Source organism: Myripristis murdjan, chromosome 7 (genome assembly GCF_902150065.1).
Source record: "Myripristis murdjan chromosome 7, fMyrMur1.1, whole genome shotgun sequence".
Classification (NCBI taxonomy): Eukaryota; Metazoa; Chordata; class Actinopteri; order Holocentriformes; family Holocentridae; genus Myripristis; species Myripristis murdjan.
This window is the reverse complement of record NC_043986.1, coordinates 9787626-9805841: the sequence shown is the minus strand read 5'-3', so window position 1 is coordinate 9805841 and position 18216 is coordinate 9787626. Positions and strand designations below refer to the sequence as shown.

Genomic DNA, 18216 nt, shown 5'->3' with positions numbered 1-18216 from the left:
GCCCCCAAGCCACCACAAAATTGTTTGGACTGGGCACCTATTCGTATGAAATAACAAAAAAGTATCACATATAGCAAGATAACCATCTGTCCTCTACTTTAATCCAAGCGTGACAACTGCAGTGCGTGGCTAGGTTATGATCTGTGGAACAAATCAAACAAAGTCTGCGTCACGAAGCCAAAGGCATGCGTGCGTAAAGGAGCTTTGGAAGCGCTGCATGTGAAATGTTACGTCAGGCACCAATTCTGCCAACTAACTCTTTCATTTCTTAATCAATCCTATTTCATTATATTTCATTATATCGTATACAGTTATAGTTGCGAGTGTTTTTTGGTTTATTTATTTTAAAAAGAGTGCTAATAGCCATGCGTAATTGCGCAGTGTCAATGGTGTTTCAGTGTTTAGCACACATTTTTTAAGGAAGAATGTCAAAAACAAAGAATCATACGATGAAATTACTCAGTTTTCACTAATAAGATATTCGTCATTTGTATTGTTAATAATTATTGTCATGCCTGTTTAGTTTTCTCATTGTGTTTTCTGTTGGTGTTCCAATAAAACTGTATTTGCGTTTTGTGTGTGTACTGACTGTGTCTATTAGACAAGTTTTGCATTTATTCAAGAATACTACATATTTGAAACACATTATTTTATACGAAGTGTAATACATCTAACACTGGCATAGGGGTCAGGCTTGGATATATGGTCAAGTGGCCACCGAGCTATAGACTAGTCCAATCGCATGCATACCCAAGCCACGCTGTCAAAAAACATCTGCTCGCCAAGATTTTGACAACAATAGTTTTGCATATGACGTTTGTGTGCAGTTTCTGCCGGGGGGAATTACTACCTGCAGGGTGTTTCCCGCTGCTACCAACGCCTAAAGCAGAGGGGTGGCGGTTGAAGCTGAAAAACAGAGAATGGGTAATGATGGATGTCATGCAAAACATAGAATACAGGCATATATTTTTTTCAGCTTTGGTCATTATTCAACCCATGAAAGCCTATTTAACCGATCGCGGACAATGAATATATATGCAGCCAATATTCAGGTTCGAGGGTTGGTATTTTAAACGACCATTCATTTCTTGTGATGTGTGAATCGAAACATTGTAGCGTATATTATAGCTTTGATAGTGGCGATTCGTTCCTCACATTTTAAATAAAAACGCAGACGTGATGACCCATCAAATGCCACAGCACTCATGGGAACCACGCGCGCAGCACGCGCCACGGGGACCAGATGGCTGTCTGTTACTGAGCCACTGACCCCCACCTACACCCCACACCAGCCCCCTTAACAGCCAATCTCTCAGCAGTCCCATGTCCCACTATGGATCCATCCACCCCCCTTACGCGCGCGCGCGCACACACACACACACACACACACACACACACACACACACACACACACACACACACTGCATCGCATACTCTCAGCGCTTTCTTCCATTAAGTTTATGTCTACACACACAGGACACATGATACAGTTTTGGCGTGGGTGCCCCATCTGCATGCTTCACGTCAGTCCATGTAGTTAGTGTCTGTCCAACTGAAACACACCGTTCTCTCCCCCCAGTTTAGATTCTCCCTATCACAATTGTCTGCTTCAGCTTGACTCCGAGATATTCTAGCGTCCAAGCTATCACTTGATGCTTGTTTATCAATATTATAAGGTGATGACGAAACACAAAGCTCAATCTGTTGATGGGGATGCGCCAGATTGGTCTGAGAGCGCAGATTACATTACCCTACGTGGACAATCTTGTCACTGATGTTGTTGTTTTTGGACAATGGTTACTTTAAATATCAGCCCACATTCAATAGAGAATGGTGGGGATTATTTTCGCCTCATATGCAGTGTACCTTGTGGCCTTCCACAAGGACATAACCACAAGTCCAATACACCACATGGACCGCCATATAAGCCTATTTAAAAAGAAGGTGATGAAGAAGACTTAACATGCATAGCCTACTGCTTCATAAAAAAAAAATAAAATAAAAAAAATAAAAAAAAAAACCACAACAGTAACTATAATTTTGTGCTGTTGAGGCCATGACGTGGTTTTAGGAAACTACTTTTTTTTTTTCCGTAAATGGCAATAATAATACTTTTGACCAGATAATATTTGAAATAGTTTTCCCATTTTCACTACTCTTATCCTGCTAGCGCTGCTGGGCAGAGTGGGATAGAAACGGGTATATAGATATAGAAAAATGTCGTGAAATGTGAAGTAACGTTATTTGGAGCATTAAATGACACTAAATACAGAGTAGACAGTGGGAATATAAAGATCCCTGGAAAAGAAGCCGTGGTCCTGCGCTGCATAGTGCTGCTGGAGAGTCACGAGAGACAAAGCCCTGTCCTGAAAGTGAGAGGCACACTTGCTGCACGCGCCCCTCTCCCCTCGCTGGGGGTTTGGGTCAATATGGCAAATGCAGAGGATCCACATCTCCTGTGCTTTGCTCTTTACGGTTAGAGTACTCCTTTGTCTTCTTAGCAAATTCGGCGTCGGTAACCCATCTGTGCAGGCTGGATGACGGGGGGGCTTTGTCTGAAAATGTTCCGATAACTACATGGGAATTAAGAATCAGGCTGTCAGGATGGGGGGAGGAACTGGTGACACGAAGAGAAACTGCAGTCAACTCCAAACAATTTTCGTGTGGTGTGTGAACAGAAAAAAATTGTGACTATAGCCAATATCCACTCCATTTTTCAGAGACGCATGTGCCATGGCTCCGAGGAAAAAGCATTAACTTCCACAGGAACTCACCAATACGGCTAAACACAACAGAGAAATATCAAACGTGTTCCTCAGCTCATATTCTGTTAATAACAACATTTTAATAAAAGTATCTTGAGCATGTAAGAGACTGTTGTTGTCCTTAGTGATGCGCTCCGAGAAGGGCCAAGGGACAGTCTTAAACCATTAGGCTATTTTATCATGGTCAGTATTTTGTGCAGCCCTTTAACTTCTGGAACAATTATTTCCACCGTAAATTAATTTGAAATGGAGCTGCTCGTTTGTTAGATCTGTCAAACTGAAAGATTTTTTTCCAGAGGATTTACATGAAAGTGTAAAAGTAAATGTTGCTGAAATGTAGGCATCCCAGTTTACTTTTTGGATACATGGTGTAACTGGCAAATATTTTGTCATCATTTTAAAGTAACAGCCACCAGCAAGGTTCACTTGAGCAAGGCAAACCCTCAGCTGTTCTTCCTGGCAGTCAGCATATAGCAAACTGTAACTGAACTGCATGCTCATTCAGCTTTCCACATTTTACACAGAATAAGAGGCAATCCTGAATATTAGTGTAAATGATAAGTTATGTAGATGATGATAGTTTTCATCACTTCATGATCAAGAAATAGTGTGAGAAACATGGTAGCTTTATGCACTATTTAGTTACCTTTCAACTACCAATGACCATCTTAAACCATTATGATATACAGTAAGTGTAAGTTAAGTAGCTGTTCGTCTGTTGGTGGTGACCATCTAGAGCTGATGGTTTCCCCACATTTTATCTTCTTACAGTATTACTGACCTATGCGATGTAATGTCAAAACATTTAACAGTGCACTGTAAGGCCCTTACACATGATGGCATTGCCATCTGAAGGGACAGTGTCAGATAAGAACAAGCTTGTGTTGATTTTAAAACCAATAGTCATCATTATCCCATTGTCTAAGCAATTTGACTCACCATAATTAGCCACCACTGAAGACCACTGAAGTACTGGTCTACCCCTTTGATTGCCATCCCAATCTGACAAATGCTGCACCATATGGTGTTAATCTTGTCAAACCATTACTTTTATCACTGAACAAAACATTTTTTGCTTTGATTAGGCCTAATAGTGTGTGGAACCTTTCTAATCAAAATTACTAGTGAGTGAAGCAGCCAGGTTAATTAGAGAGAGGCATTTCTAGTTGAAATGGCGGATAAAATGACTTCAACCAATAGGTTCTACATGCTCACATCAATTTTTATAAATGTCTGTATTCAAAAAGAATATACTGATAGTGGCACAGGTCATATAAACTCTTAAATCAATTTATGTCACTTAAGCGAAGGTCATATTCAGATTGCTGACAATGTGACACAATGAAGTCTAAGTGATATAGGCTTACTTGTAAATTTAACCCTTTCACGCATAGCAGTCACTACAGTGGACAGCTTAAAAGACAGTTTAAAAGTCATTTTCTCCTAAACGCAATGGTTTCTATGGCAGAATTACATATCAGCTGTTAGAGTGCTCTGTGCTGCTCCCCTACATTGAGGTTTATGCAGAGACTGTCAGTTCTTGTTTCTGATAACATATTAATACTAATAGAATGACATGGTAATACCAGTTCTGCATCCTGAAAGAAGTATGGAGACTCACAGAAATATTCATGCCCTAAGAAGTGTAAAAACACATAAGAAAAAAATCTGGACTCAGGCTTTCATAATTCATGGATGAAAGGGTTAAATTTGTCATTATAATTCTGGGTTCTTCCTTCATGCAGTAATGTCAGCAATGGGTAAATTCCAATAAAGTTACAACTGGCAAATGAAATACCGTTTTGAATTATATGCAGAGACAAAAGGGGGAAAAAAATACCAGGTGCTCACAGTTATTAGGTAGTAATCTCTAGGTGAATGCCAGGTGCTTTTGAAGTCAAACAGATGATCAGTTAGAATTATCTAACTGGAATTATGTGCAGTTTTGATTTTGATTTGATTTGTTCACACAGATCCACATCAGATGTAATTGTTAGTAAACAGGTAACTATAAGAAGATATTCAATAGTCTCATTTTCCTGTTTGGTGCATCTTCACAGACTGTAACCCAAACTGATCCAGATACAGCCCTACCCTGTTTTTAACGTTATAGTTTTTTTTCAATCGCTTTACCTCCTCTGTCAATACATAGGCCTAATGAGAGGTACTCTGCCCAAAATAATACGTTTTGTTTGCAAAAGGCTTTTACCATGGCAAAACATTTCAAACATGCAGCAAAAGCACATTTTGTCACCGCCCAATACAACTAACCCAGCCACTCACTCACTTCATACTCAACACCAAAATGCAACATACCCTTTTCAGTATGAGCAGGTTCAACCTTACTTTTTCCTGTGTGTATTGCAGTCATATTTTTTGACAGTTTACACAGTTACATATTGTAAAGCAAGTAGCAAAAGCCAATATTTCCCTCAAACAACTCAACTTATGCCCAAATGAATAGATTCCTTCAATCAGCTCTACTGTACTGTAACACAGCTGACAACATAATACAAAACACAGCTATCAGTTTGAACAAGGTTCTCCTGTGTGCTACACATTCAAATGTGAACTTACAGTAAAGAAGTGCATCCAAACTCAGGAAGACTGAAGTGAAATTGAACTGTATTGATGGCAAAAACTGGAATACTGTAATTCACATACAGTATTACCCGGAAAACCTCAAAGGAGTTGAAAAAAATACAGAATACAATTTATAGGCCCGTTTTTTGTAGGTGCATACTGATTGATTGGTGAATGGTGATTTGTGGAAAGGGTAGTGTGCAGGTGCACTAGTGACTTCACAGTGATGCAGGTCATTTCTATCAGCTGTGAGCAGATGTTTTGCTTTTGACCACCATAGTGACGTCAATGGAGTCAGGGCCATGTAAATGACACATGTGAGAAGTGTTGTGCAAAAGAGCATGAAAAATGTGTGAATCCAATGAAAAGGTATGAACACATTTGCAACAGAAAACTTCTGCTGTGGTTTGGAGGTGAAGATGATGACAAAGTGGATCCCAGTTTCATTATACTGGAAAAAGTGATTGAAAAAAAAACTGTAACCCCAACATCAACCCTAGTTCAGGTACTGAATATCTATAGAATACACATCTTATGATTATCGCTTAAAACTCAGTAGACTTTTTAGTGGCACAATAAAAAAAACTGAGTGCCAACCTTAGACTTCCCAAATAAAGTGTTACCACAAGTAAAATTGCACACACAAAAGTAACTGAACACAATAAGAACATACACATACACACATTCATAAACACCACCAGATATGTGACATTACAGACAGAGCTGTAGTGTTCTCAGCAGCTTGACATCTTGGGCAGGAGTTTTTGAGAGCAGCTGAAAGTCTCCTAACCCATATCACAAGTGACCCTGCTGTCTTATTTCATCTTTTTTTTTTTTTTTTTTTTTTTTTTTACTGAGCATATGGTTTGCAATTTTCCAAACAGATGACATATCATATTTTTATTTGAAACACTCGGTCAAATTAGTGTTTTTTGTTCCTATAGCTATTTGATGTTTGCTTTGTTTGTGTTTTTATGTTTTGTTTTAAGAGACTTCATGAAAGGTGAAGTTATCCAGGGTTTGCCCAGTGTATGGTGGGATTTGGTAGATTGTCAACAGTGGAAAAGTAGCATTATGAGCATTGGGAATAAAGTTTCTCAAAAAGGATACAGGCCTTCACATAATAGTAGCTTATATTTAATTAGTATATTTAAAACACAGGGACTATTTGACGACTGTAGCAAGAATGTGTTTGTCATGATGCATAAGCACACAGAGACATGTGAGGATAAACACTGGGAAATGGTTGCATTTACTGGTAAATGTATAAACTAAAAAACAGCTTTATGTAAGCTATAGACATGGTAGTAAGACAGTTTGAAATCACAGATTTAGCCTAATATTTTAATCTTTTATAGGAACTACATGCCAATAATTCTGGAGAAATACATCGTAGTTATCAAATCCTTTTGAATATTATTTGATACTGCAGAAGATATATCGGTATATTTCACTATTGGGGGATTCAGACGCACTTTAATGTCCTGCATGGGAATAGTGATTTTTTTCTCGTTACAGCCTAATGAACCAAATGTGTGTTTTAGGCTTGAGCCAGTCTCCCATTGTATTGTCAATTTAACTTTCGTCATCTTTTATGGTAACTCAGTGTGTGTCCCATCAGACAACCAGTTCAAACTTCTTCCCACCGTTTTGGCGGCAAGCAGAGGAGCGGCCAACAATAGAGCAGCTGGCTCTGCAGCAGCGACCGGCTGAGCTCTGGCTGCACAAACTGCGCGCCTTTTTTCTTTATGGTGTCTACGATTCATCCCACAGAGATCACTCTAAGTGACTTGCGTGATCAACATCAAAACAACAAAGACGAAAAAACACAACAGCTTTAGGTGAGCTTGTATTTATTCAACATTTTTGTCAATGACAAAACATTTACAGCGTCACAAGACAAGGTTTTTTTTTTCTTCTTACATGTTGTCAATAAATAATGCATAATTCTATTAACACATAGTGTTTACAGACTATTCTTTTGCACAGACCAAAATACTTTTAAGTCAATCGTGCAAACCTCAAACAAAATAACCCTTGGGGTTTTACAAAAGTGTTGTCTACAACCCATATCTTTGAAACCCCAAAGAGGATTGCATTTAACAAAGTTCATAGACTTTACGGTTTCTTGAGATCTGTGCCCATTTGGCCTCTGGCAGTAAGCACGTAATAAGCCAAATATTATATTCAAATTATCATCCAGTAACTTCAACAATAACTCTTAATCTCTACGGCTAATACATGAGTAACTTGGATACAAAACGTATAAATAACAGTAATAAATAACAAAAATGTCCGTGCAGTCTACCAGGGCCTCCACATGCCAGTGTTGGCAGCTTGTGGCCCCGGCTGCGCTCGGCTGGGAGCCGCACCGCTGCTGCTGTGGCTCTGGCTCTCCAGCCTGGAGCTGAAGCTGGACTTGAGGCTCAGGAGTCTCTGTTGGATCTGAGGGAAAGTCCTGGAGCTCTGGGCGCAGCAGTTCAGGCAGGTCGGGGTGATGGTGGCAGACATAGACTGTTGGATGAAGTCGTTCACCCGCTGACAGGCGTCTTGGTCCAGGCTCGATTTGGGAAGCAGAGCGGAGACGCGCTGGAGGCAGGCTTTGTAGCCCTCCTTGTAACTGTCTGCGGAATCTGAAAGGAGAGGGGAGATTTTTGGTTAGTGATTGGGATTCAAGCTATAAAAGGTTGCATGTTTAATTCAAAATGCATATGAAGTTGTAGTGTTTCAAGAAAAGATACTCACTTTTGACTGGGGTGGAGGGGAGATCTCTGAGGAACCGGACGGTCATCTCCAGAATATCAGCTTTCTCCAGCTTGGAGTAGCGGGCGTTGTCTTTGCCGACGAGAGGCAGAATCAGGCTCTTCAAATGTCCAAGACTGTCATTGATGCGAGCACGTCTTCTCTTTTCAAGCAAAGGTTTCAGAGTCTGGAAGAAATGGCGAGAAATTGTTATTCAGTTGCACCGAGAATCAAATAAGAGTAAAACATTTCCAGGAACATCAACAATTAAGTTGTTTCTCCTGTTTCCTTACCTTTCTCAGTTCGTTGGCTTGTTTTCTCTGGGCCACGGTGGACCTGGCAGGGAAAGGCTTAGTTGCCTCTGGTGTGATGCTGGGACTCATCTCGTTTGCTGCTTGTTGTGGTGCTTTTTGAGGGGAGAGATGTGCTCTTGGAGCGACTGAGCTGAAGTGTGCCACAGAGCCGGAGAGCCTCCTATTTATGTGGGTCCAGCGCGTCAAAGGGGAGGGAACACAAGCCATTGTGTTTTGGTTTTGACACAGGGGGGCAATGCCTCTGGGACAGCTCCTAGACCATCTGGTCATGACGGGGCCCTGCGTCTACCGCAGGTATGCGGGGTCTCGTGTTAATGTTGCGCTTTATTGCTTTAATAACCTCAATACTTCTCCAATATCTGATTACATGCACATACTGTAAATTCATATAACAATACTATTTCCTTAGCTTAACAAATGGGATCATACTGGCTACACCAACCACTGTCCTTGAACACTGGAATGGCAATAATTGTATGAGGGCTAATTTCCTTGCTTTATTTTGCTTTTGATACTGTTGCAGTTTATTTTTGCATGGAAAATTCTGCACAACGCATCCTAATGGCCAAATTAGTAAATAAAGCAGTTTAGGGTTTTTTTTTTTTTTTTTTTTTTTTTTTTTTTAGAAGAAACACTCGAGCATGGTCTAGCTGTGAAATCAGCTATAGGCTATAATAATGTTAAATCATAGTTCAGTTTAACATAAATTTTAATGTTTTCCAACGTTGGTTTTCCCGCCCTAACAAACACAGAACCAGATGAGTGTTTCTAAGGTAGCAGAATCAATCTCTTAGTCAAATTAATAAACCAGATACCCAAGCCACGCCATGCATGGATTAACATCTGCTTGTGAGTCCTGAGCAGCGTGTTTTCAGTGTTATGAGCAGGGTGTTTACCTGGAGCAGGGGCAGAGGCCTGTGGGGGAGGAGACTGCAGAGAAACAACCTGCAGCACAGGCAGTGCATGGTGCTGCGTGTATTGGTTGTATGTATTTATGGAGGGAATAGTGTAATATAATGAGCAGAATATGTTAAAAGGTGAAGCTTTTTTTTCCGGAGATGGTGGTCCCTTAGAGTTCCACATAAATACATAAGATGTACGATGCATTTGGATAATTTGACTTTAATTAGATTAAAGAACTTTTATTTCAACATAATCACAATGTACGGTTTCCGTTTTTATCTGTTTATGGTGCTCCACAGTTGACTATATTCCTGTAGGGATTCCCGTATGGCGCAATGAGCTGCAGTAGGATTCACGCGCTCGGCACGCGCCACAACCGCGCAACAGATGGGCCTCAGCTCCCCTCCCTTCCCATCCCATCCCATCCCACCCCACCCCCATCCCCGTCCCACCGCTGCACTGCTCTGCTTCTGGCTCCGTCAGCAGCCCAGTTCCTGCTCACGTATCGTGTCGCTTCACCCGAGTGTTTCAACAACGTTTTTGTCTTTTTCAAAAATCGGGAGGCTTTTCCATCTGCATGGAGGGTGGAGGAGGGGAGGCTTGGGTCAGAGCGCTTCAAAACAATGGCGCATGTACTAACACGAATAGCTTGCGAATCCTAATGAACTTAGCATGTGAAGCACCTTTAAAACTTTATTCATTTGAATTTACAAGGCACCCTGACACACAGATGAAGGTGAACGTGTTTTGATGGGTAAAATAAACCAAAACAATAAATCAAAACCCGCAAAATGAAACATAAGGATTTAAGGTGAAACAGTTAAATAGCAGGAAAAGTGAGATTAAATACATCATATAAACGCAGGTCTCAAAAAAGAAGTTTTAATGAGAGATTTAAAACGACTGTGACAATGACAGTCAGGACAAGCTACTGGTTCAACAGCCTTAATTATTCAGATTCTACCAGTTAAATTTAAGTTGTCTTGTGTTGAATATTGTTGAAAATAAAGCACTAAACGTAAATCTATGAATGCCACAGACATGTTCAAGCATATCATAATCATTGTGGTTTTAAAAGCCTTCATAAAATAAGGAAAATACACACTTTACGCACAGCTTTTACGCACGGGATTATTTGATGAAGCACTTGCTTAAACCCAATAAAAAAGCGGGAATATGTTGAAAATTTGAAAGTATGACGCAAAAAGCCTTAAAATGTATTTAATATATTTTAAAACAGAGATAATTAATGTTGTACAAGCTGGGATCAGCTTAGAACAGGAGAACGCTGCTGGTCGGCTGCAAGCTGCCCTGCTGTAGCTTGAGGGTTTCTAAGCCTCTTTTATTTTTTTAAAACGATATAGGAACGCGGTTTTGCACGCGTCCTGCCCCATGGGGCCCCAAATAACTGCCACAGGGTCCAGTCTGGGAACTGGCCCTGAGAGATAAGAAAAAAAAAAATCAAGACAGGCTTCAGTTAGGATCCTTTATGTCCCTGTTTCAGCGTGGGTATCCATCTGTGCAAGCTGAAAGGACAGTGATCCTTTGTTGAAGGACATACAGAAATGTGGAATTACCCAGAGTTTTGTCACCAACTGTATGGGAAAGGGATATGATTAGCATCTTTGCTTGAATTTATGCATAAAATATGAGGGGATCGTATTCAGAAGCTTCAGCAGCCTGACTGGAGGGACACAAAGGTTTCCTTGAGGATTATCTGGGAACACCATGTAGCCAAGGAAACATAAACAATCCAAAATATATATATATATTTTATCGGAATTAAACAATATAAAGAAATGAAGTTATAGTTCTATTTTGAAATTTTACTTTTAGGTCTACCCAAAGAGGTTGATAATCACTCAATTTTGAAAAGAGACCAGGGTTTTGTTGTCGAAAACACTCATTGAAGATTAACAGATAGATAGATAGATAGATAGATAGATAGATAGATAGATAGATAGATAGATAAATAACACAGAGCTATACTTTTTTCCCCTCAGAAGTAGAATGCTAAGGTTCCAAATAGATTGACTCCAGATAAGGGTATTTCAGAAAATTCAACTTTTTTAAAATGCATTTTTATTTAATTTTATTATTTTTATCATTTATAAAGTTTATTGGATCACGTAATCATTTTTGGTAGCAGAAAGCTGGATAAGCCCAACGACATTCAGGTCCTCGGGTGACTCATAGTGTCTTATTTTTGTGTGGGAAGCGCATCAGACAGTCTTTGGGTTCAAGAACAAAACAGAACAAAGAGGTTTCAGGCTGAACCTCCTGGATGAACGGCATGAGACAGACACGAGCCGCAGCGGCCGGACAGACGCATCTGATGCTGATTTATTGAGGCGTGAAAGCAAAGCGTCGCCGGAGTCTCTGCTGGTCGTGTTGGAGGTGATCCTCTCCATCGCAGCTACACAGGAAGCCTGTAGACCTGGAGAATTCAGCCTCCATCGTGACTGGAGCTGAAAGGACGTCTGGCATCCCAAGCCAAAATCTACGCCCAAATTATCCACGATTGTAGCGTCTGAAGCGCAACTTGTTGTTTGGGTCTGAAACCAACAAACAAGCTGTGACCTCTGAATTCAAGGCAACCACGTTACAACAGTTTTGTGACAATATCCCCAGTTTATTCAAATTAAAATATACTCAAGATGAAATTTAAATGGACTCTTTTTCACTTCAGATTTCTAAATTAGGATTTGTATCTTTAAAACCGTGAGTTCTGAAACATTTGAAAGCTCAGTATGTTAGCCTACTATTGAGACGAAACTGATAACCATTTCTGACTGAATATCTCATTGCTCTACAAGATAATGTCTTAAATTTAAAGAGTAGCAACATTTAAGAAGGAAACAATATATTTCAAAATAATGAGTTGCTTAAGTCTGCATTAAAATAGTAGTGACTGGTGGTGTCCATTAACTGAACTACTTGGTCTAAATGACCTTTAGAAGTTCATTCTGTTTCCTGATGATGACTGTGGACAGTTTGAAACAGCCCTAAGCTCGGCTTTGTATCCCAAAAATGTTTTCTAGAACAAATAAAACACAGAAATGAAGGAGCATTTTCATATAAGCCATTATATAAGCTTGAAATCAAGCTGATGTGAGATTTGAATTGAAGTCTGTGACCAGAGAGACTGTATTCAGTTGACTGTATCGTATGGTCTTGTAATCTTTTTTGAAAACCATTTGAAAAGCCATGTTTTGCCTGACATAATCCATGTTTAAGTTATCTGTGCTGCTGAATGCTTCAGAAACACCCATAAATTGTGGTTCAGAATGTTATTTTCTAGTTGTAATCACATTGAGGGTGATGCTTGAAACCTTACTTCAAAAACAGAATGCTAAAATACAAAAAGAGCAACTTGTTATTCAGAATTATTACAGTAAAGGCAGTAAGTTGAGAAAATTATTTCAGTGACTCAGATGGTTGGTGTCTAGACCTACTTTTTTCTCTCAAGCAACACTTGATACTGGGGGACCTGCGGATGAGGGAACACAGAAAAAAAAATAAAAACATTGGAAAGTGTTCTAAAATAGCTTGCGAAGTAACAAGATCCACACTCATATGTCTTGTTCGTTCTTGCCCAAAAGCAAAAACAAAACAAAAAATGCATTACACAATGAAAGTAACAATGTGTTGCCTTGAGGCTTAATTGGGTAATATTATCAAATATGAACATGTCTTAAAAAGCAGACTTCAGCAATTAGGTGAGTAACCAGGTGTCTGGAATTTTTTTGGTCCCACCTGAATAATGTTTGTTTCAACCTTGCCTACTTAAAAAAAAAAAAAATAACTGAATCATTATCCAAACAGTCGCACCACAATAACAAAGTAGGTTCAGTAAAACAGAGACAGTGATATTTTAAGAACTCTGTGTGTACAAAGCCCTATTTAGACTGCTGAGATCAAAGATTTATTTGTAAAACCAACATGTTTTGATACATGGACTTAGTCAAGGTACCAACACCAAGGTGAACTGCTGAGAGCTGCTCCTCAGGCTCTGAGGCTGAGCATTACTTCCTTAAAATGTTCACTGTTCTCTCAGCAAATAACTAGCTTATTTGCCTCGAATTTGGACTCTTGTTTTGCTCTAGGACACTTGACTCTCATCCGTGTGGAGGCTTTCTGTCATGGGGGACTGAACTCAGGATTTCTGGTTGCAGGATGGTCTTCCCAGTTACTCTGCCAGCCAATAAGCTCACCAACCTTCACGTTCACCACCCAAGAGCTTTCCCAGGTGCTGAAAAATATCTAACAGCTAAATTCAGACTGTTTGTACGAGTGAGTGGTGTGATTGCATTGATTCAAAACACGACTGCCCTGAAAAAGAGACCTTTACATCAAATATTCTATTGTTACAGATCACAGGCATCCACACTGGCAAACATTACAGTTTCCTTTCAGTTTGTCTCTCAGCAGTTTCAGGTATCCCAGCCCTGTGCACCTGACAGCATGATAAATGTCTGTGCCACTAACTGCAATGAATCCTTGATTAAACAGATTGTGTTTCCACTAGAAAAGTGAGCTTAACGTACTTTTCCCAGGTCGAATTTCAGCACCTCATCTCCTTAACTCACTCTTCACATCACAGCCGCGCCCCAAGTAGAAAGCCAGTCTTAACCATGCAGTTCCTGCTTGTAAGGCCTGTAGCTCTGTCAAGGTTACATCTTTCTACAGTTGTACACTTACGGCTCCTGTCAGGAAGGTGTATTAGACCACATCAGCCTGTACCATATGGCAGTTGGGAGGCAAAGAGAGGCTCCTGATTCACAGCAACCCTCCCTTATAGATGGTGGTAAGGTAATATGGAGAGATTCACCATCAGAGCCAATGAGAGCCTAAATGGATCTGGAAAGAGAGAAGAAGAAAATAATTTGGTTGCATTCTCCCAATTTGGCATTTTATTTTTGAGGGGGGGCATTTTACATGTATTAAATTTGTCAAAGCAGGGATATGCAGGAAGAAAAACTGGGAGAGAAAGAGGGGTGCAACATGCAGCAAGGGTCCTAGACTAGATTTGAACCCAGGATATGGCTCAGTGGAGTCGACCACTAAACTGCCAGGATGTATTTTCTGTGTTGTGTGTGTCTAAGCCTATACCACACAGCTCCGCTACAAATGCTTTTGAATGACTTCAGTCCACGGCACAGTCCATTGTGCTACACTGATAAAAGGTGGCACCAAAGCAGTCGTCCTTGGCTGGATCCCACAAACTGGCAACTTGAAACCCTTCCCTTGCGTGTATCGTGCATATTTTACATCTTATCACAGCAATCTCCACTGTAAAAATATCAGTTTCAAGTGAGATTGAAAATCCCAACTTGACTACTTGAAACATCCTTCATTCAGTGACAGACTGAATAAACCACAACTTCCAGGGTCAAGCTGGCTGGTGAGTGGTGAGTGTGTGGTTTGAGCAACACAGATGGGAATAGTGGTGTGAGAACATGTCAGTGAGTCATAACACAAACTCACACACTCCAGATGGAGTGAAAAGAGTAGTGGAATTTGCTTCTCAAGTAGAAGTGTTGTTACAAAGCTGAAAGTATGAGTGCAAAAGCTACTTAAGTGAAAGTGAAATTTAGCTCATTCAAAATGTATTCAGAGTGAAAGTTAAGAGTTACTCTTTAGGAAAGTGAATACTGTTACTGCCAGCTTTTCCCTGCAACTCTAAAAGGAGTGTGCTGTTTGAACTTGGTTAATTAGAAAATCTGGAAATTACTTAACAAAGTGTACAAACAAAATAAAGCCAGATTACTCTTCATTGCTGGCTGCCTGTTCACTGTGAATAGCTGCACAATTTTTAACTTTATCCAGATGCTTATAAACAAAATTATTTGTCTGTTTTACATGTGATTTAAAATACAATTACAAACAATTACAATACTTAAGTGAAAACATATTCAAGTAAAATTATACTCAATACTCACAACGTACAGAATACAAAAAGGCTGCTCCGTTTTTTATATGAGTAAATGTAATTAGTTACTGCCATCCTTGTGTATTCAGAAAATATATTCCACTGGAGATTATTCCTCTCCTGACAAAGTGCAGGTGCGTTCACTGTTCACCTCACAGTTTTGTTCTTTATGTAAAGTTGTAAGATGCACAAACAGCTCGTGGCACTGCCTTGTCAAGGCCAGGATCCAGCGTCAGGTGAGGCTGGTTCAGTGACCTTTCGACCTCCTGTGCTCTGTGTGGTTTTGATTTGTCAGGTGACCGCTGTCCGTGGTGCTGAAGAGGAGGAAGAGGAGGTGCTTTGACCTGTGACTGCTGTCCATGGTGCTGGATTCTCATTCTGTAGCCACCAGTCACATGAATCCATGCTTTGTTGGGGCCCACCATCACACCTGCAACCATGGGCTACACACTCTTGTAATAAGATATGGAGGATGTTGTTTAAATGACTGATTTAAATGTTGTTCAGCTGAGTTCTCTAACCCTATTACACAGTGCATATCCGTCTCTGTCTCTGTGATTCTATCTCACATAATGTGGCTCAGATTAATAAAAAAAACAACAAGGTACTGCTGTGAGGATTTTGCAGGCATGCTTTTCTGTTGTTCAGATTTTCCAAAAGTCATCCGCATGTGTTTTTAGCTGATAATCTGCATGATTGTTTAAGGAATAGAAGAGGTGTTTATTTTGGGGGGCTAATTTAAAGCGTCTTGGTACTAATACTGTCTTTGAGCCCTTTCAAATCAGTGGGAAATTGAGGATTTTATTACCAATATGACATAGTTGAAAATCTAAGTTGTGTTTATGAATTTTTATGGTAGTTCAAGTGTCTGTCATGCTGACAGGGATACAGGAGGACAGTGTTCAAGATTTGGAAGTGACTCTCTGAGAGGAATACTATACTCAGCTTGCATTTGTGTGTCTGATTTATGAAGTAACTAACAAAATAAGTGTTTGTTGTTTGATCAGCTTATTTGCACATATTTCTTTGTTGATAAGCAAAGGTGTTTACAAGTGGAATTATCATTTCATTCTAGAAGTTTGGAACCATCTTTTTGGAGTTTATCTGCGATGCACCAGCAGGAGGAATAGGCAAATGTAGGCCTGCAAGTGATTTTTGTTAATAATTTAATTTGTCAAACGCTGTGTCTGTGTTGTTTGCGCTACAAGTCAAGAAATCTACTAATTGGTGTGTGTGTGTGTGTGTGTGTGTGTGTGTGTGTGTGTGTGTGTGTGTGTGTGTGTGTACACCGCATGCCTCTGGAGATGCTGGTGTTTGACGCAAAAGAAGAAGACCTATCAGAATTTACAAAGTGGCTTCCCACGCCTAAACCAAAGCCATTTTGAAAAAGCATCTGCCACAGCAGTGATGAAAAGTTCAAACTTTTCCTCCTTGCACCAAATCGTCATGACGTCACTGATACTGTAGCTCATCTGCCTCGGCATCGGCAAAACAAAGAGGCTATCTCAGTGATTAAAATCAGCTACCAAACAGCCTGTTTGTCCGCTGATACAGACATGAATAGTTTCTTTTCAAAAAGCTATAGGCTTGCTGTATATCCATTTTAGGCAAAAATCATCAATTAAGTTCATCATTTAAAACTTTTATGGGCCCACGCAATAAAATATACACATATTCCACTAAAGATGTTAGAATTGTGCCAAACAAGGATTTTATTTGCCTCCTGTCCTTTAAAACATGCCATGCTTTGTTTTGCAACCAAACACTTGGCCTACAGCAAACATGAGGGGACTGGATATGCCATCTCTGGACAAAGTCTAAAAATTGGTTATATCATGATAATATTTTTATAATAAGTTTTGACTGTGAGCTCCTTATATGTTAACGCACTGGAGACATCGACCTCTTTTGTTTGTGAAATAGATGGGCATCCCCGGTTACAGGCTTTTACTGAATGCAAAAATCGACCAAAGTTAAAATATAATAGTTAATAGTGAGTATAATAGTTAAAATAAAATATAGCTCAAGTTATTTATGGGTTAAGCACAATTATGGTCATTGTCTGCAATGGATCGGCGTCGTTTGTAGGAACTAGAAATTCTGCGTAATTGGAGGCATATATGTAATTCAAAGGGATAACTCAGACGGGATTTGAATATCTAAAGAGCCTACCCAAGCCAAAACCCAAGCTGCAACACAGGTTGCACATCTGGTGGTGAGCATTTTTTCTGGTTTTCAAAGTTGTCCAAGGTGAACCTACAGCGTCGCATAAGGCATAATCAGCCAATAGCATATCGTTTGCAGCTCCATGCAGACTCCTCACGCATGCACCTCATCAGACTTACAGCCTGCACTCCACAACAGCCAGTATACACAAAGGGCCTATAGGCTACAATACAGCTTTACCATTAGGTTTGTGCTTTTGGAGCGCCCAAATGCTGAAACTGTCACCATCAGACATTTCAGAGACAAAAATGACTGATTTTTCTTCATCTTTTTTGTAAACGAAAAAAGAGTACCGCAAATCCACAGTGGAAGGATTGGACAGCCGGCTTGTTGGCGGGTTTTTTTGAATATTGGATTTCTCAGGGGCATTGAGGAAGATCCATTGTACGGCCATATCAGGGGCACGAGAACAGCACGAGCCAGGCGAACAAAGACACCAGATGGCTTTTCTGCTCTGATGGATCATATTGAAGTTACTGAGATGTCGGGACCATTAAAGGTTGTTCAGGGGTGGGGGAAGCTGTCCATCAAGAAAACACCATTATATTACAATATTTAATATGGGACTTTATAAGACGTATGATGAAAATGATGGTGATGGTGATGATGGTGAAAGTGGTGTATCACATCCAATAGACCCGTAGAGCATAAATGATAGGCATACCTGTAGCCTGTAATATCATTCATATTATGGTGAATGCTTCTGATTATATTTTAAAATAAAAAGTAACATGGTAACAATAAAGAGCGT

The 18216-nt window shown here is 39.9% G+C and overlaps 1 protein-coding gene across 1 annotated transcript; it reads right to left on the bottom strand.

Moving 5' to 3' along the window:
• Positions 1-7652: 7652 nt before the first annotated feature.
• hes2.1 (hes family bHLH transcription factor 2, tandem duplicate 1) lies at positions 7653-8473 on the bottom strand. The gene is made up of 3 exons (XM_030056157.1): positions 8384-8473; positions 8094-8277; positions 7653-7981 (listed from the first exon to the last, which is right to left on the bottom strand). Exons 1-3 carry the CDS (start codon positions 8471-8473, stop codon positions 7653-7655), a joined length of 603 nt encoding a protein of 200 aa, XP_029912017.1.
• Between the last annotated feature and the right edge of the window lie 9743 nt (positions 8474-18216).

Bases quoted from the DNA above. Each gene is read 5' to 3' on its own strand.
- hes2.1 (XM_030056157.1), bottom strand. From the start codon at position 8,473: ATGAGTCCCAGCATCACACCAGAGGCAACTAAGCCTTTCCCTGCCAGG. The intron at 8,278-8,383 runs GTAAGGAAACAG...CATTTCTTCCAG, and splicing joins AAGCCAACGAACTGAGAAAG to ACTCTGAAACCTTTGCTTGA. The intron at 7,982-8,093 runs GTGAGTATCTTT...CTCTCCTTTCAG, and splicing joins CCCCTCCACCCCAGTCAAAA to ATTCCGCAGACAGTTACAAG.